Here is a 23,892-nt window from a genome sequence, read left to right on the forward strand (position 1 = left end):
GGGTAGGTCGCTCCCCCTGCCGCTGCAGCTCCTCCAAGTTCCCGAGTTCCAGTGTTCCTGAGACCCACCTAACTGTAAGTACCCCCCTCCTCCCAGCCCCTCGCCCTGCCCGCGCCACTCACCTTCTCTCCTGCTCCTGCTTCTTTTCCTCCTCTCTGTCTCTTCCTCCTCGCTCCCCCTCTGCAATCTTCTTCTGTGTTCTTCTGTTCTTCTCTTCTGTTCTTCTGTTCTTCCCTTCTGTTCTTCTGTGTTCTTCCGGTCTTCTGTGTTCTTCTTCTCTGTTCTTCTCGGTGCTTCTATGTTCTTCTTCTCGGTTCTTCTGTGTTCTTCTGTGTTCTTCTCTGTTCTTCTCTGTTCTTCTGCTCTTCCGATCTTCTGTGCTTCTGTCTTCTGTTCTTCTGTTCTTCTGTTCTTCTGTTCTTCTGTTCTTCTGTTCTTCTGTTCTTCTGTTCTTCTGTCATCTGCTCTTCCGGTCTTCTGTTCTTCTGTCTTCTGTTCTTCTGTCTTCTGTTCTCCTGTCTTCTGTTCTCCTGTCTTCTGTTCTCCTGTCTTCTGTTCTCCTGTCTTCGGCTCTTCTACCTCCTCCGTCTTCTTCCCCCGAGCCTGCCCTCCTGCTCCTTCCTCATCCCCCTCCCTCACTCGCCTCCCCCTCTCTCACCCCTAGCTAACCCGTTCGCTATCTACCTCCCTCACTCCTCCTATCTTCCTATCTCTCTAGCTCCCTATCTCACTATCTAACTCCCCCACTCTCCACCTCCTCCTACCTACCTATCTGTCTATCTGTCTATCTATCTATTTCCCTATCTATCGACTTCTCTATCTATTTTCTCTATCTATTTCTCTATCTCTCCCCCCCTCCCGCCACCCCCTCTACTACCTATCTCCCTATCCTCTCACTCTACCTCTCTCCCTCACCCACCTCTACAACCCCCCCTCCCCTATCTTCACAACCCTACTCCTATCTCTCTCCCTAATCTCCAAACCTCCTAACACTCACCCTCCTCCACCCTAAACCCCCTCCCCCAGCTCCTCTCACTCTACCTGTCCCCCCCCCTCCCTCGCGCTTTCCCGCCGCGACCTCCTGCACGCCCCCGCCCCCCAGCTCCCATTCGCCCCCAGCTGACCCCTCCCCCCCCCTCCTACCTCTTATGGCGGCCGCTGCGCGACTGCGCAGCGGGCACGCCGCTGGCGCGCCGGAGGCGCGCCAGAGGCAAGCCCGTCTGCGCCCGTCCGCGCCTGGCCCGCGCCCAGCGCCACGACCCCTGGTCCCCAGCTCCCCCAAGCCCCGCTGATCCGCTACGACCCCACCACCCTCCACGCCCTCAACCCAGGGCGCTCCAAAACCTGCTTCCTAGCTCACCCCAAACGCACCCATGGACCCTTCGCCTGCAACTCCTGCAAACGCATCTTCCACCACGCAACTACCACGACCACAAGCCCACGCGCCATCAACCACCTCAAGTGCATCCTGATCAACGCTCGTTCCGTCCACAAGCACGCCGTTGAACTTTGGGACCTCCTGGACTCCACAGCCCCGGACGTCGCCTTCATCACGGAGACATGGATGAACGCCTCCTCTGCTCCAGACATCGCTACCCGCCATCCCCGAAGGCTACAAGATCTCCAGAAAAGACCGCACCAACCAAGTAGGAGGAGGTGTCGCCATCATCTTCAAAGACTCCATCAGCGTCACCACCTCCACCGAAGACCCCCCCCCTCGCCGCTGAACACCTGCATTTTCAGATTCGCACCGACCCAAGGACCACCCTCAGAGGATCCCTCGTCTACCGTCCTCCCGGACCTCGCGCCTCTTTCAGCGACGCCATCGCCGACTTCATCTCCCCGCACGCCCTCGCCTCACCGGACTACATCCTCCTAGGCGACCTCAACTTCCATCTGGAACAAAACAACGACCCCAACACCACCACCCTGCTCGACAACCTCGCCAACCTCGGCCTCAAACAACTGGTGAACACCGCCACCCACATCGCCGGACACACGCTCGACCCTATCTTCTCCGCCAGCAAACACGTCTTCTTCAGCCACACCTCTGCCCTACACTGGACCGACCACAGCTGCGTCCACTTCACATTCCGACGCGAGACCTCCCACCTCCGCACTCAACCCATCCCTCATCGACAGTGGAACAAGATCCCTGAAGAGCAACTCTTCTCCGCTCTCGCCGCCAACCAACCCACCCTCACCACCGACCCCAACGACGCAGCTCTCAACCTCACAAACTGGATCTCCAACTGCGCTGACAACCTTGCTCCCCTCAAACGCACGCATCGACAGACCAACACCAAAAAACCTCTCTGGTTCTCTGACACCCTCAAAGAATCAAAGAAAACTTGTCGTGCCCTTGAGAAGGCCTGGCGCAAGGACCACACCGCTGACAACATGACCGCCCTCAAGAACGCTACACGCGAACACCACCACCTGATCCGCACTGCCAAAAGGAACTTTTTCACCGACAGACTAGACAAAAACAGCCACAACAGCAGAGAACTCTTCAGCATCGTCAAAGAGTTCTCCAACCCCAGCGCCAGCGCCAACGCCGTCACGCCCTCACAGGATTTGTGCGAATCCCTCGCCACTTTCTTCCATCGCAAGATCAGCGACCTCCACGACAGCTTCGGACACCAGACCCAACCATACACCACTGAACCCGCTTCCCCGGACATCACCCTCAACAACTGGACCCACATCAACACGGAAGAAACCAAATCCATCATGAACTCTATCCACTCCGGCGCCCCTTCGGACTCCTGCCCGCACTTCATCTTTAACAAAGCCGACGACATCATCGCCCCGCACCTCCAGACCGTCATCAACTCTTCTTTTTCTTCTGCTACCTTCCCCGAATGCTGGAAGCACTCTGAAGTCAACGCCCTACTAAAGAAACCTACGGCTGACCCAAGCGACCTGAAAAACTTCCGCCCCATCTCTCTTCTACCTTTCCCAGCCAAGGTAATAGAAAAGACCGTCAACAAACAGCTGACCACCTTCCTGGAAGGCAACAACCTGCTCGACCCTTCACAAACCGGATTCCGAACCAACCACAGCACGGAAACCGCCCTCATCTCAGTCACAGACGACATCAGAACCCTGATGGACAACGGTGAAACAGTCGCCCTCATTCTCCTCGACCTCTCGGCTGCCTTTGACACCGTCTGTCACCGCACCCTAATCACCCGCCTACGCTCCACCGGGATCCAAGGCCAGGCCCTGGACTGGATCGCCTCCTTCCTCGCTAACCGCTCCCAAAGAGTTTACCTCCCTCCGTTTCGCTCAGAACCCACCAAGATCATCTGCGGCGTACCTCAAGGCTCATCGCTCAGCCCGACACTCTTCAATGTCTACATGAGCCCCCTCGCCGACATCGTACGCAAGCACGACATCATCATCACCTCCTACGCCGACGACACCCAACTTGTACTCTCCCTCACCAAGGACCCCGCCAGCGCCAAGACCAACCTACAAGAGGGTATGAAGGACGTCGCAGATTGGATGAGGCTCAGCCGCCTAAAGCTGAACTCTGAAAAAACGGAAGTCCTCATCCTCGGCAACACCCCGTCCGCCTGGGACGACTCCTGGTGGCCCACGGCCCTCGGCACCGCACCGACCCCCGCAGACCACGCCCGCAACCTCGGCTTCATCTTGGACCCTCTTCTCACCATGACCAAGCAAGTCAACGCCGTGTCCTCCGCCTGCTTCCTCACTCTCCGCATGCTCCGCAAGATCTTCCGCTGGATCCCCACCGACACCAGAAAAACCGTGACCCACGCCCTTGTCACGAGTCGCCTGGACTACGGCAACACCCTCTACGCCGGGACCACCGCCAAACTCCAAAACCGCCTGCAACGCATCCAAAACGCCTCGGCCCGCCTCATCCTCGACGTACCCCGCAACAGCCACATCTCCGCACACCTGAGACACCTGCATTGGCTCCCAGTCAGCAAAAGGATCACCTTCCGTCTTCTCACCCACGCACACAAAGCCCTCCACAACAAGGGACCGGAATACCTCAACAGACGCCTCAGCTTCTACGTCCCCACCCGCCCCCTCCGCTCCGCTGGCCTCGCACTTGCTGCCGTCCCTCGCACCCGCCGCTCCACGGCGGGTGGGAGATCTTTCTCCTTCCTGGCGGCCAAGACCTGGAACTCCCTCCCCACCAGCCTCAGGACCACCCAGGACCACTCCGCTTTCCGGAGACTCCTAAAGACTTGGCTGTTCGAGCAGCGATAACCCCCCCTTTCCCCCCTAGCGCCTTGAGACCCGCACGGGTGAGTAGCGCGCTTTATAAATGTTAATGATTTGATTTGATTTGATTATCTGAAGGACCAACCTGTCCAATTTTATTGTCTGCCAACCCGGCAAGGATCGTTGGACCGTGCCTCCAGCCAGGTGGCTCTGCTCCACCAAGAGCATGCCAATGGGGTTTGGGAGGTGAAGCTGCAGGAGGGAACAGTAGACTGACTGAATGATCAACCCTGTCAGCAGGTTCAGTGGGAGCCCTGGCCTCAAGTGCCGAACTACTGGGTACCCTGCTGAGGCTGCATTCGCTGTCAGTGTGGGGTACCTCTGCTAAAGCTCAGAAAGGAATGGTATGGGTGATGCAGTTGGAGATGTGGGGCAGATAAACCCAGGGAGCGTGCTGTACCCTAGTATCTTTGAACTGCTTCAGAGTCGAATTTGCCTTGTCCCCAAACTGATGAGTCCATGAGGAAGATTGGGCATTGCCTGAAAATACCAATGACCGCAGCCGGGCATGGTAGGGAATGGTGACGCTTTTACCAATCGAATTTGTGGTGTCCAAGCCACAATGAATTGTTAACTTGGCTACACTCTAACCATCCTGTATACCTTAGGTTACGATAAGTCAGTGATTTTCTGAGACACCTGGGAGGACTTGAGCCACTGATTTCCAAAGAGCAAGGGAACAGAGGCCCAGCTGCCGACTGGCATTCAAGGACCTGAAGGCCAAGATGGTGAAAGAAAATACCCTCTTCTCTAAGGTCTTCACTCATTTGGACTCTTTCGGGGGAACAGGTGGAAAAGGCATTCAGGTTTGTCTGACTGGTAGATGCCTGTGTGGTAACTAAGGCTGTAACTAGAATGCATTGATGCCTTTAGAATATGTTGGGTACAGCTGCACTTTGATAGAATGGTGTTGTTGAAAAACAGGATCTGAAGAAGCAGTATGGAGGGTGGTGGGTTGTTTCTCCTAACTTAATAAATTCATTGGAAACATTAACCTGTTGGTGCTTTTTCACTGCAGGAGAGTTTGATTATGTTACATTGGCAACGAGAAAAATAAAGATTTGGTTGGAGAACTTTCATACCAAATTCGAGGTGAGGTGGCTGGGAGTTCTGGTGTCAGTCTGGTCGCACTGTGGATGGAACCACATTTCTTCCCATGGTGGAAGTGTTCTTACCGAATTGCGGGGCCCAAATGGTGCAAAAAATAAAGGAAGAATAAAGAAAGAAAGAAACTTCATTTACCATTGTGCTCCCTTGCACTACCATTCACAGTGCCCTACACTGCTGTTTCAGCTTGTAATTCACCATTGTGCTTCCTCGTGTGACGTTCACTGTGCAGTCCCGCATACTGGTATTCAAGCTGGAAAGGAAGTGAGCTCTAGTCCTTGTGCGCGCACTGCCATCAACAGTGTAGTTCACCACATCGTCACCGCGCTAAGGAAACAAGTAGTATTTCCTGAAGAAAATAAGCTGCGTAGTTCACTGCAACATAATCATGCTAAGGAAACTAGCGGTATTTCCTGAAGAAAAGACACTGTGTTCATCTCAGCCAATTTGGAAGATAGGGCTCATTATAGGGAGATTAAGTTGTGGAAACAAGGTGGTTCGTCTTTAAAAGAAAAGATTAGGGAGGTGTGGTCAAGATGGCACGTGGGTAAGATGTGTTTCGTGGCCGTTCCGTCCTCACCATCTTTAAAGCACGCAAAAGCACCCTAGGGACCGGACATCCCAGATTGCCTCTGTGTCCCGGCACACTCCAGAGCCTGCGGCCACTGTGCTGGTGCTGACCGCAGGACTGAGGCTGGCCCGTGGTGGGCCACGACTAGATCCACTCTGGACTCTGCCGCCGTCTAACATGGCGGGTGCAGCTGCCTTAGGTGGAGAGGTGGGCAGGTGGCCTGGCGCTGGCGAGGAGGGGGGCCTGCTGTCTGGGCCCAGTCCCCAGCACTAACCGAGCTGCTGCGACGCTGCGGATCCTCGGGTGCCGGGATATGAATTATTCTAGTACCCTGCTGCTGCCCAACATGGCGGCTTCCTGGAGCTTTGGAGCAGCCCACGCAGTTTGGCACCTGTGCAAAAGGAGGGCTAGACTCCCGGGCCCAGATCCCCTCCTGTTCATCGCCCCACTCAGTGGGAGACCCCTCACGAACAAGGACTCCAAGGGTGCCTCTCTGGTTGGCTCCGCCACCCACCACCCCACCCACCCTGCCAGGGGTGGCTCTGGGCCCATGCGAGTGGGCACTCATCGGAGTCAGCGTGTGGCTGCTGGGAGCGGGGTCAGCATGGCTGCCTCTAACACACATGGGGAGGGCCAAGGAGGACACCTGCATCCCCGTGCACTGGACTGCCACTTCTTTATGCGTCAAGAATGCAACTAGGGCTTCGGACTGCTGGAGCTGTATCTTGGCCCGCTCTGTGGCACATTTGCCCTGAGCTCCCCTGTCCTGTGTTCCTGGGCCACAGCATAATGTGAGTATGGTCCTGAGGCCCACCACCTGACGCACCACTCCCTCCTACTTACAGACCTTGAAGAACCCGCGCAACATGTTTGGGGACCAACCACTGGACTTTGGCGAGGGGAGAATTTTGTGGATTCTGGGGATCTTCCCCCACTTTTTCCTGCCCCCCTCCATGGGGGGTTGGCCCCCCTGACAGACTTAAGAACTTCGCACAGACTTGGAGACAAGTTTGCTGGGCCCCTGCATGACTCCTTCCCACCAGGTCCTGTTGACAGCACTGGACTGGGTGCCTGGAGCATGCGCCATAAGACATCACATCTTTCGCCCCCTTTGGCTTGGAGCACCAGCAAGCCTTGCTAGCTTTTGGCCGCACAGCACTTGACGGACATGGACCGGCACAAACGCATCACTCCCTGCTGCTTCATAACATGGCTTCCGCCAGGTCCACAAAGGACCGTTCACTCAAAGACATGCTAACAAAGCCTGGGACCCTTGGAGGTTGGTAAACCCCCTCCCAGAAGGCCTGGGCCCTCGATGGCCACAACTCCTAAGAAGGACCAGTGACCAGGCCCTTTATGGAGGTGCTCTTTTCTTCACTCCATGACGACATACAGACGGTCAAGAGGGATCTCTTGGCGGACCTGGGCGAGGTGCAACGGAATAGGGATGAAATTGGTAACAGCGTTTCAAACATGGAGGACCGCAAAGCCGGACTTGAGGAGGAGGTGGAGTGGCTGCACCAGGAGATTCTCCGTTTGCGGGACCAGCACATTGAACTCCATACCCACAATTAGGACTTGGAGAACCGCTCACGACAGAACAACGTAAGAATCAGAGGGGTTCCGTCCTGCGCTGAAGGTTTGGACCTCAAAGAATATGTGGGAGCCTTGTTTCGCCATATCCTGGCTACCTCGGAGGACAAGGACATTCAGATGGACTGTGTGAATTGGGTGGGCCCCACAAGCCTGGACAATTCCCCTCCTGCCAATATTCTGACCTGAGTTCACGACTTCCAAATGAAAGAGGCCATCTTCCGCAATGTCAGAGAGGCACACCCGCTCCAGTCCAGTTTAGGGGCCACTCCTCTGTGTTATATCAAGATCTAGCAGCTATAACTCTCCAAAAACATCAGTACTTCTGCCCTGCCACGACCCACCTCCGGAAGGCGGGAATCTCCTATTTATAGGGTCATCTGCTCGAAGTCATCTTCCGGTGCAATGGCAAACTCCTTCAACTACGAAACCTCACTGAAGCCTGTAACCTTCTGGGCATACCCAGCACTGCAGCAGCCGACAGCCCAGAGGATTCCCAGGCCAACAAGAAGCACAAGTCATTGAGATGGCGCAGGGCCGGAGGGGCCATTGCCAGAACTAAGTCAGACTCCCTCACTATGGTCAAGGAAGGCCAGTCAGTCCCACTGACTTTGGCCGTGGAAGCAGAGTGGCCTGGGGGCTAACAGCAGGGGCGCTCTAACCACCCTGTCTTCCTACTCATGTGGCCCTGGGGGCACTATGCAGGCGGGGACGGACGGCTCCACCACTAAGTAAGGGACATGCTTGCTGACCACAGATCCCGTGGTCATGCAACCTTTCTTCAGCCAGCATGGCTACACTACATGTTTACTATCGATGATGGACTCCTTCATCATGTCTCTGATGGTTTTCTGTGTTTTCATTGTTTGCAGGTTTTGTTTCCTCCACACACAAGGACATCTTTATTTCATGGGCTATGTGGGTGGGGGTCCTCCAAGTGGGGCTAGCAGCTACTGCTCTCTCCACTCCTGGCCAAGATATAAAGCACCTCCTCCATGTACCTTGATATGTCTAAGGCCCTTAAAATAGTGATCCTCAACGTCAGAGGCCTTAACAATCTTGTAAAGAGACGAGTGGTCTTATCCTTACTAGAACATACAGGCAGCAATATATGCCTCCTCAAAGAAACCCATCTTCTAACCAAAGACACCCCGTTTATGCGTTCCTCCTGGTTCCCTAAGCAGGTATTGTCCTCCAGCCCCTCGAAAAGGGTGGGGGGCAATCCTATTTTCCTATCGATTCTGGGGCGACTTGTCTCTAAAGTCATAGAGGTAAAGGGTCGGCTTCTAGCATATCGCCTTAGATTAGGGTCTTTTCACTTCACACTGGTGTGTATTTACAACCCCAACAAGCAACAAGAACCCTTTCTACTAGATGCAATCGCTCCCCTCCTCCAGACCCCTGATGTCACACTTCTAATAGGCGGCAATCTTAACCTGGTGATGGACAATGTCCTTGACCGCTCTGCTCAACGCTTTGAGCAGATAGGGGCTCTTTCGGCAGAGGGTTCAAGCTGGCCGTTTGATTGCGGCCTCGCTGACATCAGGCGCACGCTTCATCCCACAACGAATGACTACACACACTACTCCGTGGAGCACAAGACATATGCATACATCAACTACCCTTATAGACTCCATGCTCAAAGCCTCCATTTCCATCATCCCTAAGCCTGGCAAGGACCCTAAGCTCTAATGGTCCTACAGGCCCATATCCCTCCTAAACGTGGACGCAAAAATATTCACCGCCATCTTAGTCCACCGCATATACCCTCTCCTGTTTGCCCTATATATGGAGCCACTGGCCCAACACATCCAGGCACACCCTGCCATCACGGCAATCCCATCCGGGGCTGAAGACCATCTAATAAGCCTATATACAGGCTATGTGATCCTGGCTCTCTCTGACCCACTGTCTCCCCTCCCAGCTTCAGTGGCTGAACTCCAAACATTTGACGAATATACCGGCTTTAAAGCCAATATGCAAAAATCCCTTTTCTTAAACCTCTCCGCCTCTACCTCCACAGAAGCAGCCATAGAGACCCACTTTCCGTTTGACTGGGCCCCATCACACATACCATATCTAGGGATTTAACTGGCCAGCTCACTCTTTAAAACATTCTCCCTTAATTATAATATCCTACCTAAGCGACCTTCTTCCACAGACAACTTATATACCAATCCAAGCATGACGGGGGCCTTGCGTTACCCTCCCTCCTGCGATACTGCCACGCATTACAACTCCGATTCCTAGTGGAATGGAGTAGGCCCCTTAGAGAAGCACTAGTGTTTTATGGACCAAGCAGTGGCGGGCTCCCACATATGGACGGAACCATGGCTCTCTAAACGGCACAGGGCCTGGGGGACTCTATATTTCCACCGTGACTAACCCTATCCTGTGCGTGTGGGAGGTGGTGGCAGTGAGGGCGGGTCTAACAACCTTCCGCTCCTCAATGATACCAATATTGGGACCAAGAGTTTGCTTCAGGACTTGATGCTACTCGCTTTCAGAAGTGGCGTGGCGGTGGCTGCAAACGCATTGACTGCTTGTGTGACCCCCCAGGAGATAATCCCCTCTGATCAACTCAAGGCCGATTATGGGCTGGATAAAGCGGATAGGGTCCATTACCTGCATGTTCATCACTGGGTGCTACACCCCACTATTAGACCCCACACCGAAAGGGCCCTGATACCCTTTGAAAAATGGCTCATTCGGGAGACGTCGGACAGATGCCTGATCTCTAAGCTATACATCATCCTCCTGATGATAAAGACCCTCCCCTGTACACCTGAGCAGGGACTCTGGGAGGCCAAGATTGGGTGTTCCCTGTCTGGCACACATAATCAGACATCTTTCACAGAGCTCGACACTGCCTTCAGCATAGAGATAGCGTACAAAGTATTCTCATATTGGTACTTAACTCCGGTCCACCTTCGTGCATGAAATCACAAACGTTCCAAAGAGTGCTGGTGGGGTTGCGACGGCACGGTACCTTTCTTCACCTACTATATGCCACTGTCCCAAGCTTTCCCAGTTTTGGACCCGGGTGCTGGATGACATCGACAATGCCTTTACCACAATTCCCAGCATATATAATCCTAGGACTACCTAACCCCCTGACGTTCCCCCTATGACCCCGTCAAGGCACATTAATGGCCCTAGCCCTGGGAGCAGTCCACCAGGTGTTAGTCTCCCTCTGGGGCACTGACAGATCCCCCCAATATAACGCTTGGTTACACAAACTGTAGCACATACTTGCCATGGTGTGCGTGTCACCAGCAATTGCCCAGCGCCTTGACGATTACATTGACAATTCCGACTAATGACCGTCACGCCTGCCTCTGCCTCCTACATGAGCACCCTCCCTCCCACGTGGCTCTTAACCCACCATGTAGGTCATATGTCCTAGCACACCAATGCACTTAGGAGGAAGGGGTGGGGGAATGTTTGTTCTTCCCATGTTCTGGGACATTTTTATTTGGTTAATCAATAAATGAACACTATCCCATAGCAACGCTGCTGGCCCTAGGTTTGTAGGCGGACAGCTTTGATTACTCTCCACTTTGATAGGTTTTCCGTTGCTGCCGGCCGCCTGGGTTGTAGGCGATCAGCTGTGTATTTAACTGATTTCTTGGAAATTTTATAAACAGAATTCATACATAAAAGAAAAGATTAGAAGCTCATTTCAGCTGTTGTAAAACGGTTGAGACATCTTGCTGCATTGGAAGTGTGTCCATTTGAATGGTGAACAGAGATCAAAGTAAAAAGAGTAAATACACAGTGATAGGCGCATCTGAAAATTTGTGTCTGCATTAACATTACACAGTGACAGGCACACCTTGTAATACGACACTGGGTGTGGTAATTGTATGAGTGTTCTTTGTTTTTTTTGCAGGAGGGAACTTTGCGTTTGCAGTCTGCAAATTTTTAGTTGGACTTTGTTGTATGTCAGTTGATTGGTGTTTTTTTCCCTGTGGGATTTTTTTTGTGCTTTCAGTGTTAGAACGCAGCTAAGGTACAGCAGTAATCAGGAAAGGCCATCCCTCAATTTTTGGGCTGTTCAAGATAACAGACCTTGATCAAGGCTACGGCTGAAACGTGTTGGGAGGAAAAACCTTGTGCCATTTCTAATATATTTTGCAATTTTCCGAAGGTGTCTTGACTGCTTTCATGTGATGGCCTCCAGCCCACTTAACAGATTTAGCCAGGCTCCAGGAGGATGATGGTCCCCGGGATCGAAATTGGCCTCGGGAGGGGGGCAACGAGCACCCCTTTCCCCCATAATAATAATAAATCCACCCCGGGAACCAGGCTCAACTGGGGGGCAAATTATAAAAAAAGCATGGGTATCTGCACTTGTGTTTTTTTAAATTGTTGCTTAGATTTGCAGATCCTTCATGGATTAGCGGCAAGAAATTAAAACGAAAATGTTTTTGGGCCCTGGTGGGGTCCCTGTGGAACCCCACCACTATGCCTAGGGGCTCAGGGTATTCAAACCCTGACCGCTTCTGCTTATTTGTTTTTACTTTTTTCTTGGGACTAGACTGATTCCGAGCCCCAAGATGGCTGCCAACACTTCCTGGTTAAAGTGCTGGCAGGAAATCAGATCTCAGCATGAGGTCTGTCAGATCTGTGAACATCCACGTCCCCAGATATCTATATTTCTTTTTTCTTTAATAACCCAAAAGCCATTGAAAGGGTTTTCACCAAATTACAAAAGGGATCTTTCTGGACTAAGGTCTAGCTTTCTGCCAACTTTGTTGTAATTCTGTTCAGAGTTTTGGGCTGTAGTCGTATCTAAAATCCCTATAAGAAATTGCATGACAAAAACACATTTTGGGACCCTCCCACCTTTGTCTTGGCCACCGCTTGACGGTTCCCACTGAACTTTTTTGACAGCAGCTGAAGTGACCAGGACACTACTTTTGAAAAAATTTCTGAAAATTCGTCAAATGGCACCAAAGTTATAGGCAAAACAACAAATGATATTCCTATGGAAATTAGGTCCTAACTATAACTGCTTATTGGCGACACCTCCAGTATATAATGTGTGTGTGTTTGTGTGTGTATCTATATATATATAATTATATAGATACACACACACAAACACACACACATTATATACTGGAGGTGTCGCCAATAAGCAGTTATAGTTAGGACCTAATTTCCATAGGAATATCATTTGTTGTTTTGCCTATAACTTTGGTGCCATTTGACGAATATATATATATATATATGTCACCTCCTGCTCCGTAAGGGGCCACAGACCCTGCAGGGCGGCCTGGGTTACTGGGGCAAAGCATCCCACTGGCTCACTCACACCTGCTCTTACTTACCTGTGAACAAGGCATGCTGTTGCCGAAATGCGTCAGGATTTTTTGTCTTGCTGCTCAGAAATGCTATTAAATGCTTGGATTTTAACATGGACTGGTGCCTGGGCTTTTCGTGTTTGGGAGATATTTTCTGTGGGATGCTTCGCCCCAGTAACCCAGGCCGCCCTGCAGGGTCTGTGCCCCTTACGGAGCAGGAGGTGACAATGATAGTTTTATGGAAGGGGCCCGACCCACTTACCTTCATGCAAACAAGGCATTTATCTGAGAAATATATTGTGATGGAGGGGAGCAAGGGATAGGAGGGAGACAGTGTGCCTCTCCTCCTACTTTTCATGTATTCCTTGTATTGCTGTTATCATGCTGGGCAGCAACTGTAAAAGCAAGTGGACTATCAAGTAATGGATACCTAATGCACATAAGAACATTTGTACGGTGAACTGGAGTACCTGTGACGCTATTGCAGCTATATGGAAATTAAGCGCTCCAGTTCAGGAAGTTATTTATATAGAACTGTGCATTATGGGAGTTGTAGTTTGGTTATTGAAGTCACATGACTGTGTATTTAAAAAGCACTGGCTCACTCACACCTGCTCTTACTTACCTGTGAACAAGGCATGCTGTTGCCGAAACGCGTCAGGATTTTTTGTTTTGCTGCTCAGAAATGCTATTAAATGCTTGGATTTTAACATGGACTGGTGCCTGGGCTTTTCGTGTTTGGGATATATATATATATATATATATATATATATATATATATATATATATATATACACACACACACAAATTATATATATATATATATATACACACTTTCCGAATAGGTATGTTTACTAATTAACATAATACTCCCTACAAACCCTTTTCGATATCGGTTTACTATCTCAACAGCCACCTACCTACATTTAAATGTGTGTATAGATCCTTCTTCCACTTCTTCCTAATATTCTCTACGTTAGAATCCTATATGCCTATTTAAAGTAATTCTGTTTTTAATGTAATATAGAGATAAGGGTACAGTTAATGAAAGACCGAAATAAAGATAAATATTTATTTTGTGTAAGGGTCTTACACTGAATGATATTGAAATGCACACGTATGATAACACTTTCGGTTATTCCTTCAGTAGCAGATTAGCAACATAAATTCAAAGAAAATATAGCAAGCTACCCCGTTGATCAAGTTACTCTTAAGTAATAGTCTTTCTTCGTGTAGAGACACTGACACCTTTCCCAAGAAAACGTGAATGATTCCTGTGGATGTGTTTTTTTCCAGTGAACATCGTCCCTGCTCACTGTTGTGCTATTATCAAAGCTTCCATTCATTGAAAGAAAAGATATGTATGTGTGTGAATTATAATAGGATACAGAGGTATTGGAAAATATGGCAGTAAACATTGCTTTTCTTTTTTTCTGACGTACCTTAATTTAGGGTTAGAGCCACGTTTCTTGTTAAAACTTGCAGATCGACCTCTAATCACTTCCGACTCAGGAACGACGACGACAACCTGGGGCTTCTGGACAAAACAACAACCATTGTGGACTCCTACGTGCAGCCGCCGTTCTTGAATTGTGACTTTACCTCCATCAGGGAGCATGTAGTTATCCTAGAAGGAAAGGGTGCCCGGTTTTAGTTTGTATTTTGTTAAAGAAATCAACGTTGCGCATCAATATCAGGTTACCTATAAGTTACAGTACTACAGCCAAGGATGACACCTTGTTGTAGTACAAACATAAACTGAGCCAGCCATGACCCGCAAACAACCTAAGATGTAGTATTGGCTATGCTTGTATCATCATTTGCAAGAGAACATTTTTTTCCCTTACATAATTCTTTCACACAGAGAAGCAACATCAATGATTATATTTTCCCACATACTCTTGTGCAATTAATTTAGTGTACCATAATCACAACAAGCCAGGCTGCTACTGAAACACATTTATATGTGCAATGTAGGAAAACTCCAGTTCATGGTGACGCTGACACTCTTGCACCAAGCTCACCTTCTTCACAACTGACTGTATAACTGCCAGTGTCACCGGAAGGATATGTTATCTGAATGAAGCCCCTGCTTCCGGGTCACATGTACCCCTCCCCTTTATCTGTGTTTCACGAATCATCACAGTCCAGTAATCAACTGTTTTTTTCAATCTGATTCGGCTGAAGAACAAATCTATTCTCTCAGAAAAGCAAGTCAAGGAACGAGAGCATTAATTTAAGAGTTTAGGAACTGCCAATAAAATAATTGTTTAATTGCTTTGTCATCCTGCCGTAAGTCCTCTTCAACTGCACTACGTACATGCATTCGTATACAATACATGTTATGTGGTTGTGGGAAGACAGCATATGCCATATCCAGCTTTAGGCACAAAGCATGCATTTTTAAATTAAGGTGCCTCAAGGGGATAATGCTTACAGGAAACATGAAGTGTGGCCTATATAACTGCCTTATCAATCAGTTTGTCAGTATGGTGGGTGCATGCTTTGTAAACACCATCAATGCTGCCCTCTGATTTTTCCGATAACGATGGACTTTAAAGTTATAGTATTTAGCGGTACTATAGACTATCTGCTGCTTCTTTCCTGAGCTAAATCAACTATGAATAAAGACAGTTCTTAAAAAATAATCATTTAGAGCACTGGAATCAACTCGGTCTGACACAGTTCTCTCAGCAAATGAGGCCTTAGGTATGAGTTGGAGAGCTGAAAGAATAATCATGTTCTTTCAAGTGGAGTTCCAAAAAAAACTTCAGAATAATAAACTTTCCCAATAAACCTAATTAACTTTAAAAAGGCTTACCCTGCCAGAGACAGATAAAGCAAAACACCTGAGCCTGCCCCTTCTTCCTAGTAAGCCAGGCACACATTCCAGGGGGTGAGAAGCTGCCCCAGAAACAGTTTTAAGTGCCTACAGAAGAGTGGTTGCCTATTTCCCTGACCACACCCTCAAAGGTGGGTACAGGGGCTCTGCACAGAGGTGGAAAGGTTATGCTTTCTAGGGTTCAGGTTGAGAGGGGCAGTGTGGGATTGTTTGTAGTAGAGCACTAAGGTGATGCTGCAAAATTGGATACGGTCACCCCTGGGAACTTTTACCCCATAGGAAAGGGATTGGCCAGAGGTTTCCCATACCCACAGGCTGGTGCCAGGCTGAAACGTGGCAAGTGCAGTACTCCTCTCAGAACACTTTCTGGATCTGTGGAGGAACTGAAGAGGACTGGACCTGCTGTCTGTGACCTGAGAAGAGCCCTGAAGACTGGACCAGCTGTCCCACTTGCACCCAGGGCAAAGAAGTGGATTCCAAGGATCATACTGCTGACCTCTTCTTCAAGTTAGAGGGACACAACAAGCTACAAGAGGCCTTTTCTGCCACTGCTCAACTGCCCAGTTCCTACTTGGTGGCCTTTGCTGGAGTCTTGACCCCCAAGTGCTGTCCCCAATGTCCTGGACCCTTGGTCGTGGTGAAAGTGTACTCCTCTTAACAAATCCTAAAACCTGGGACATAGAAACATTTTGGCTCTAAAAACCTCTAGAGGGCCGTGACTAACCTGCCAGCCCAATCCAATGAAGGTGCACTGCTGCTGGGCCAGAGATTCAGGTTGCTCAAAGTCTGAGTTTTTCCGCAGCAAACTGGAATCAATAGGACTTATACTGGTTACTCCCTTGTGTTTGGTCAAAGCTATACCTCTTTGAAAAGATCTAATAAAAGTGAAACATGGGTCAGAGGTTGCTTATATTTAGCTTGGTTTGAATAGTATTTTACAAATCCAAAGCTGTAATACTGTGCCCTGAATGGTAAAAAGATTTTGTCATTTTTCAGCGTGGATGACACTAGCTAATCCTATGCTTAACAACTTTGTTGTAAAAATGCCAAGAGGCTTTGTCACTTTCTAGCTCAGTGTGTATTGTACTGTGCTAATCCTATGCTTAAAAACTCTGCTAGAATAACAGACCTTTGAGGTGAGCAAATTTGGAGTGTCGGTGGTGTTGTAGTGTGTTCCATATAAAGAAAGTGTTCTCTGTCTAAACCTTGGGAACTACTCTCTTTTGATTAATGAAAGCTCTGTACCTCAACAAACTCATACTAAATTACCAGTAAATGTAGTGAGGTGTATTAAGACCACTGCGCAACGTCAACTTACTATGTGTGTGTAATTAGTCCACTGTCACTTTCAAATATGCAGCTAATGAGATAATGAATTGTGCATAAAAGAACTGAACATATAATCCTGAGCATTTGGATGAGGTAGAGTAAAGGAATCCTTAACTTGTGTGATGCTGATGACAGCTCTATGAGATTTATGTGAGACAAATGAAACTGAAGATTTGCAAACTAACATCTTTTCATTATGAAGATTAAAATACCCTCCAATACTAGATTTCACTGTCATATGACAAACAGATGTTTAGTGTCATGGCAGAATCAGGTTCATTTTTGTAGGTGCATATATATTTATTCTATTTTGATCACTACTTTACACCATCTGACGTAAAAGTCAGTCTTTTGGGAAATTATATCAGTATTGACCATTTTCCCCATTAAAGTGACTACACTCGTTTTTTCGGTCACTTTGACCAAAGGAAAGAAAAATGTACTTATCTGCAACTACAGTTCACTAACATTGATATTTTAAATAGATGCATGCGCTTGAATTATTTCATGTCATCAGTCTAGATGTTTGTTAGGCAGTTTGTAAGGATTTCCATCCTTGGCGTGGTCTCCCTTAACTTTATGCCTATGTGTCCCAGGTTGTTGATGTGTGCTGGACTCTGATTTTGCTGTTTTTGTTACTCTGGGCACTTTACCACTGCTAACCAGTGCTAAAGTGCAAGTGCTCCTTTACAAAATGTGTATGTAATTGGCTTATCCATGATTGGCATATTTGATTTATTAGTAAGTCCCTAGTACAGTGCACTAGAGGTGCCCAGGGCCTGTAAATCAAATGCTACTAGTGGCCCTGCAGCACTGGTTGAGCCACCCACACAAGTAGCTCTGTAATCATGTCTCAGACCTGCCACTGCAGTGTCTCTGTGTGCAGCTTTAACTGTAAATTTGACTTGGGAAGTGTACCCACTTGCCAGGACTAAGCCCTCCCCTTTCTTACATGTAAGGCACCCCTAAGGTAGGCCCTAGGAAGTCCCAAGGGCAGGGTGCAGTGTATGGCTAAGGTAGGACATATAGTAATGTGTTATATATGTCATAACAGTGAAATATTGCTAAATTTGTTTTTCACTGTTGCACGGCCTGTCCCTCTCATAGGCTACCTTTAAATCTGATTAAAGTGTAGATTCCCTTTGGGAGCGGATGGATATCTGGAGTTTGGGGCCTCAGAGCTCACAATTTAAAAAATACATCTTTTAGTAAAGTTGATTTTAAGATTGTGCGCTTGAAAATGCCACTTTTAGAAAGTGAGCATTTTCTTGCTTATACCATTTATGTGGATCTGCCTATTTGTGGATTCCCTGTCTGGGTCGGTTTTACAGTTGGGCTGGTTGCACCTCACACTAGACAGTGACACAAAGGGAGTTGGGGTGTAGCCGGCATATCCTGATGAGCCATCTGTGCTAGGAGGGAGGGGAAGAGTGATCACTCACACCTGAAAGGGCTGTGCCTGTCCTCACACAATGCAGTCTCCAACCCCCTGGTGAGTGTCTGGGGCCTGGCCTGGGCAAGGCAGGATTTCACATTCAAGAGAAACTTTACTTTGATGTAGGCCTACTTCAAAGGAGAAATTGGGTATAAGAAGGGCACCCAAAACCACAGACTTTAGAACACTTCTGGAAACCAAGAGGAACCTCTGCCTGGAGAAGAGCTGAAGAGCAGAGGAAGAAGAGCTGCCCTGCCCGTGACTGTGCTTTGTGGAGCTATCCTGCAGTTGCTGCTTCTGCCAGAGTAAGAGGGCAATGACTGGACTTTGTGTGCCTTCCATCTTGTGAAGATCTCCAAGGGCTTGATTTAGAGCTTGCCTCCTGTTTGAAGTCTCAGGGACAGCAAAGACTTCTCTCTGCCAGCACCTGGAGTCTCTTGAGAGACTCCTACTCTGCCAGTTCCTGGGACCCTGAAAGGAGAAGCTGGCAGCCTAAGAGGAAGAAATCCATGCACACAATGCCATGCGGGGAAAAGATCGAAGCACCTCCGATCTGCAGCTGGGAAATCGACGCGCCGCCGGCGTCGCAGCTGAAAATCGATTATCACCTGCAATGCGACCGAAGAATCGACGCACGGAGCTGGAGAAATGACGCACAGCATCACTGACGGAGGCTGGGAGATCGCAACCCGCGCTGCGTGGTTTTCGGATGATCGTGCGCCTGGATTTCCGAAGCAAGTACCACTGGGCGTGTAAAAACAGCACAAAGTCTGGCCGGACCCGAGAGTGCTGACCGGATCGACGCATCGCTCTCCTGCGGAGAGAAGAAACGACACACCCAACCCGACAAAAGGAGAAACGATGCAAGTTCTCGCACGTGAGTAAAATCGCTGCATCACAAGCCCTTTTTGACACACACTCGCTCGTGCAGGGTTATTTTTGACGCACCCAAGGTACATTTTCACGTTAACAGTGTTAGTGTGTGTTTAAAACTACATGAAGACTCTTTTTGCCTTTTAATTGATAACTTGACTTGCGTATTGTGGATTGTTGTCGTTTTGGTCTTGTTTTGTTTAGATAAATATCTTCTATCTTTCTAAACCTGTGCTGTGTCATTTTGTAGTGTTTTCATTAAGTTACTGTGTGTGTTGGTACAAATACTTTACACCTAGCACTCTGAAGTTAAAACTACTGCTCGTGCCAAGCTACCAAGGGGTTAAGCAGGGGTTAGCTGAGGGTGATTCTCTTTTACCCTGACTAGAGTGAGGGTCCTTGCTTGGACAGGGGGTAACCTGACTGCCAACCAAACAATCATTTTCTAACAATGCTAATGATAGTGAAGTATTTACCAGGCAGGGTTCATGTACAATCAGTTAACACGGCTTTGTGTATACAAGTAGTCTATCCATCTTATTATGTGATTCAAGTTAAAGCAATTGATGAGGTAGACCAGAGAATCCCAGGGTTCAGGTTGCAAAGTACTGTGACATAAATAACAATTAGGATGAGTCTCATGAATAGGGGAGGAGGGAGGGATGATTGTGAACCTATGAAAGGTACCAATACTCAAAAAGTATAGTAGGTAACTTTTTCTTTTCCAGAATTGGGCTTTTCATAGATTCTATCAAGCAATCAATCAACCAATCAACCAATCAACGATTTGTAGAGGGCGGCAAATCACCCATAGGGTCTCAAGGCTCTGTTTGTGGGCATGCTGCTCAGTCAAAGAGCCAGGTATTGAGGTCCTTCCTAAACTGCTTCAGTGATGCGGTCTGCCTGAGCTTGAGAGGTAGCGTGTTCCATGTCCCGACTGCCAGGTAGGAGAAGGATCTTCCTCCTGCTGTGATTTCCAGATCTTGGGGACAGCTGCAAGGGCAAGCTGGGAGGAACAGAGACGTCTGTTGGGTACGACAAAGGGGAGGCGGTGGTTGAGGTATGCCGGTTCTGTGTTCTGCAGTGCCTTGTAGGTGTGGATCAGGAGTTTGTATGTGATGCGCTTGTAGACTGGGAGCCAGTGTAGGTCTCTGAGGTGTGAGGAGATGCGGCTGTGTCAGGGGATGTCCAGGATGAGTCTGGCTGCTGCATTCTGGACTCTTTGTAGTCTTGATTTAAGTTTCTTGGTGATGCCGGTATAGAGTGCGTTGCCGTCGTCCAGTCTGCTGGTGACAAGTGCGTGGGTGACTGTCTTCTTCATGTCGGAGGGAATCTACTTGAAAAGCTTCCGCAGGAGTCAGAGGGTGTGAAAGCATGACAAAGAGACAGCATTAACTAGGCGGGTCATGGATAGAGTGGAGTCCAAGACAACGCCCAGGTGGCGTGCGCGGACCGTGGGGGCATTTCCCAGAGAGGTGGGCCACCAGGAATCGTTCCTGACAGGAGGGGTGGAGCGAGCTGATTACAAGGATCTCTGTCTTATCTGAGTTGAGTTTGAGGCAGGCGGCCTTCATCCAGGCGGCGACTGCTCTCATCCCTTTGTGGATATTTCCCTTGGCCTTTGCAGAGTCCTTGGACAGGAAGAGGATCAGTTGGGTGTTGTCCGCATAGGAGACTATGTTTAGCCCATGTTGTTTGATGATCTTGGCAAGCGAGGCCATGTAGATGTTGAAAAGCGTCAGACTGAGTATCTTTGGGTTCTGACGTGAATGGTGGTAGTCTGACACTCTGTGTTCTTCCGATGAGGAAGGACCTGATCCAATCCAGTGCTCTATCTCGGGTGCCGGCATTGGGTCGTCTGTTGCAGAGGGAGGACTGTGAGAGGGTGTCAAATGCAGCCGAGAGGCAGAGGAAGATGAGTGCGGCCAAGCCTCCAAGGTGCAATATGATGAGTATGTCGTCTGTGGTTGCTAAGATTTCGGTTTCAGTGCTGTGGTTGTTTCTGAATCCGGATTGGGATGGAGCCAGGATACAGTGAGTCTCGAGGAATTTGGTTAGTTGCTTGTTGACAGCCTTCTCCGTTACCTTGGCTGAGAAAAGGAGCAGAGAGATGGGTCTGTTGTTCTTCAGTTCCCTAGGGTCGGCGGTTGGTTTCTTGAGTAGTGGGTTAATTTTGGCATGCTTCCAGTCTGAGGGGAAGATGGCGGTCTCGAAGGATCGGTTGATAGTTCGGCAAAGAACTGGTGCTATGGTGGTGCTGACCATGTTGAAGATATGATGAGGGCACTGATCAGAGGGTGCCCCTGAATGGATGGAGTTCATCAGTCTTTGGGTGTCATCTTTGGTGATGAGGGTTCAGGAGTGCAGTATCTGGTGAGGTGCTAGGTCTGTGGCGGTGAGCGATGCTGGTAGGTTTTGGTTCCTGAAGCCTTCATAGATGTCCTGGATTTTTCAGTGAAAGAAGGTGGCGAGATTGTTGCAGAGGTCTTGGGAATGAAGGAAGGATGAGGTATCTGTCCTAGGGTTCGTGAACTCTTTGACAGTGGCGAACAACTCTCTGAGGGCTGGTGTTGAGGCGTGCCTAAAAGGCAGCTTTTTTGGCTCCCTTGATGTCCTGGTGGTGCGTGGTGACTGAATTCTTGTAGGCTGTGCGGTCTTTGGTTGATTTGCTGATCCTCAATTTCCGTTCCAGTCGTCTGCAGGAGTGCTTGGATTCCTGTAGGTCTACTATAAACCATTTAGGTGTTTTTCTCTGTCAATTTCCTGCTGTTTCCTTGGGGGGGCTACATTGTCAGCGCAGTGGAGGGGGCTGGCCTGGTTTGTAGTGGGTATGTTAGAAATGTGGTCAGGTTACCCCCTGTTCAAGCAAGGACCCTCACTCTAGTCAGGGTAAAAGAGAATCTCCCTCAGCTAACCCCTGCTAACCCCCATTATAGCTTGGCAGAGCAGTAGGCTTAACTTCAGAGTGCTAGGTGTAAAGTATTTGTACCAACACACACAGTAACTCAATGAAAACACTACAAAATGACGCAACACAGGTTTAGAAAAATAGGAAATATTTATCTAAACAAAACAAGACCAAAACGACAAAAATCCACAATACACAAGTCAAGTTATCAATGAAATTTAAAGTCTTTAAGTAGTTTCAAACACACACTAACACTGTTAGCATGAAAAGCTTTCGATGCGTCGCTTCCACTCACGAGCGGGACCTTGTGTCGTTTCTCTTTTCGTCGGGACGCGTCATTCCTTCTCTCCACAGGAGAGCGATGCGTTAATCCGGTCAGCACTCATGTTCGGGCAGGCCTTGCGTTGTTTTTACACGCCCAGTGGTACCTGTATCGGAAATGCAGCCCCACGATGATTAAAAAACCATGCAGCACAGGTTTCGATCTCCGAGTATCCGTCAGCGATGCTGCGTGTCGTTTCTCCAGCTCTGTGCGTCGATTCTTCAGATGCATTTCCGATGAGCATCGATTTTCAGTCACGGAGCCGGCGGTGCGTCGTTTCTTCAGCCACAGATTGGAGTTGCGTCAATCTTTTCCCCTCACGGCGCTCTGTGCGTGGATTTCCTCCTCTTAGGCTGCTGCCTTCTCCTTTCAGTGTCCCAGGAACTGGATGGGCACCACAGGGCAGAGTAGGAGTCTCTCCACAGACTCCAGGTGCTGGCAGAGAAAAGTCTTTGCTGTCCCTCAGACTTCAAACAACAGGAGGCAAGGTCTAAATCAAGCCCTTGGAGAGTTCTTCTCAAGATGGAAGGCACACAAAGTCCAGTCTTTGCCCTCTTACTCTGGCAGAAGCAGCAACTGCACAATAGCACCACAAAGCACAGTCACAGGCAGGGCCAGTTCTTCTTCCTCAGCTCTTCAGCTCTTCTCCAGGCAGAGGTTCCTCTTGGTTTCCAGAAGTGTTTCTAAAGTCTGTGGTTTCGGGTGCCCTTATACCCAATTTCTCCTTTGAAGTAGACCTACTTCAAAGTAAAGTCTCTTTTGAATGTGAAATCCTGCCTTGCCCAGGCCAGGCCCCAGACACTCAACAGGGGGTTGGAGGCTGCATTGTGTGAGGACAGACACAGCCCTTTCAGGTGTAAGTGACCACTCCTCCCCTCCCTCCTAGCACAGATGGCTCATTAAGATACGCAGGATACACCCCAGCTCCCTTTGTGTCACTGTCTAGTGTGAGGTGCAGCCAGCCCAACTGTCAAACTGACCCAGACAGGGAATCCACAAACAGGCAGAGTCACAGAAATAGTATAAGCAAGAAAATGCTCACTTTCTAAAAGTGGCATTTTCAAGCACACAATCTTAAAATCAGCTTTACTAAAAGATGTATTTTTAAATTGTGAGCTCAGAGACCCAAAGTCCACATGTCCATCCGCTCCCAAAGGGAATCTACACTTTAATCAGATTTAAAGGTAGCCCCCATGTTAATCTATGAGAGGGACGGGCCTTGCAACAGTGAAAAACGGATTTAGCAATATTTCAATGTCAGGACATATAAAACACATTACTATATGTCCTGTCTTAACCATACACTGCACCCTGCCCGTAGGGCTACCTAGGACCTACCTTAA

General features: G+C 49.0%; 1 protein-coding gene across 1 annotated transcript in view; it reads right to left on the reverse strand.

Annotated features, from left to right (window-relative positions):
• The window catches only part of NPHP4 (nephrocystin 4), a 952,546-nt gene that overhangs the window by 624,009 nt on the left and 304,645 nt on the right, over positions 1–23,892 (reverse strand). Inside the window, exon 8 of the mRNA XM_069239971.1 lies at positions 14,283–14,467. Coding sequence (XP_069096072.1) covers positions 14,283–14,467 — 185 coding nt within the window. The remainder of the gene's footprint in view (positions 1–14,282; positions 14,468–23,892) is intronic.

The sequence above is a fragment of the Pleurodeles waltl genome, chromosome 6 (assembly GCF_031143425.1).
Source record: "Pleurodeles waltl isolate 20211129_DDA chromosome 6, aPleWal1.hap1.20221129, whole genome shotgun sequence".
NCBI classification, from domain to species: Eukaryota; Metazoa; Chordata; class Amphibia; order Caudata; family Salamandridae; genus Pleurodeles; species Pleurodeles waltl.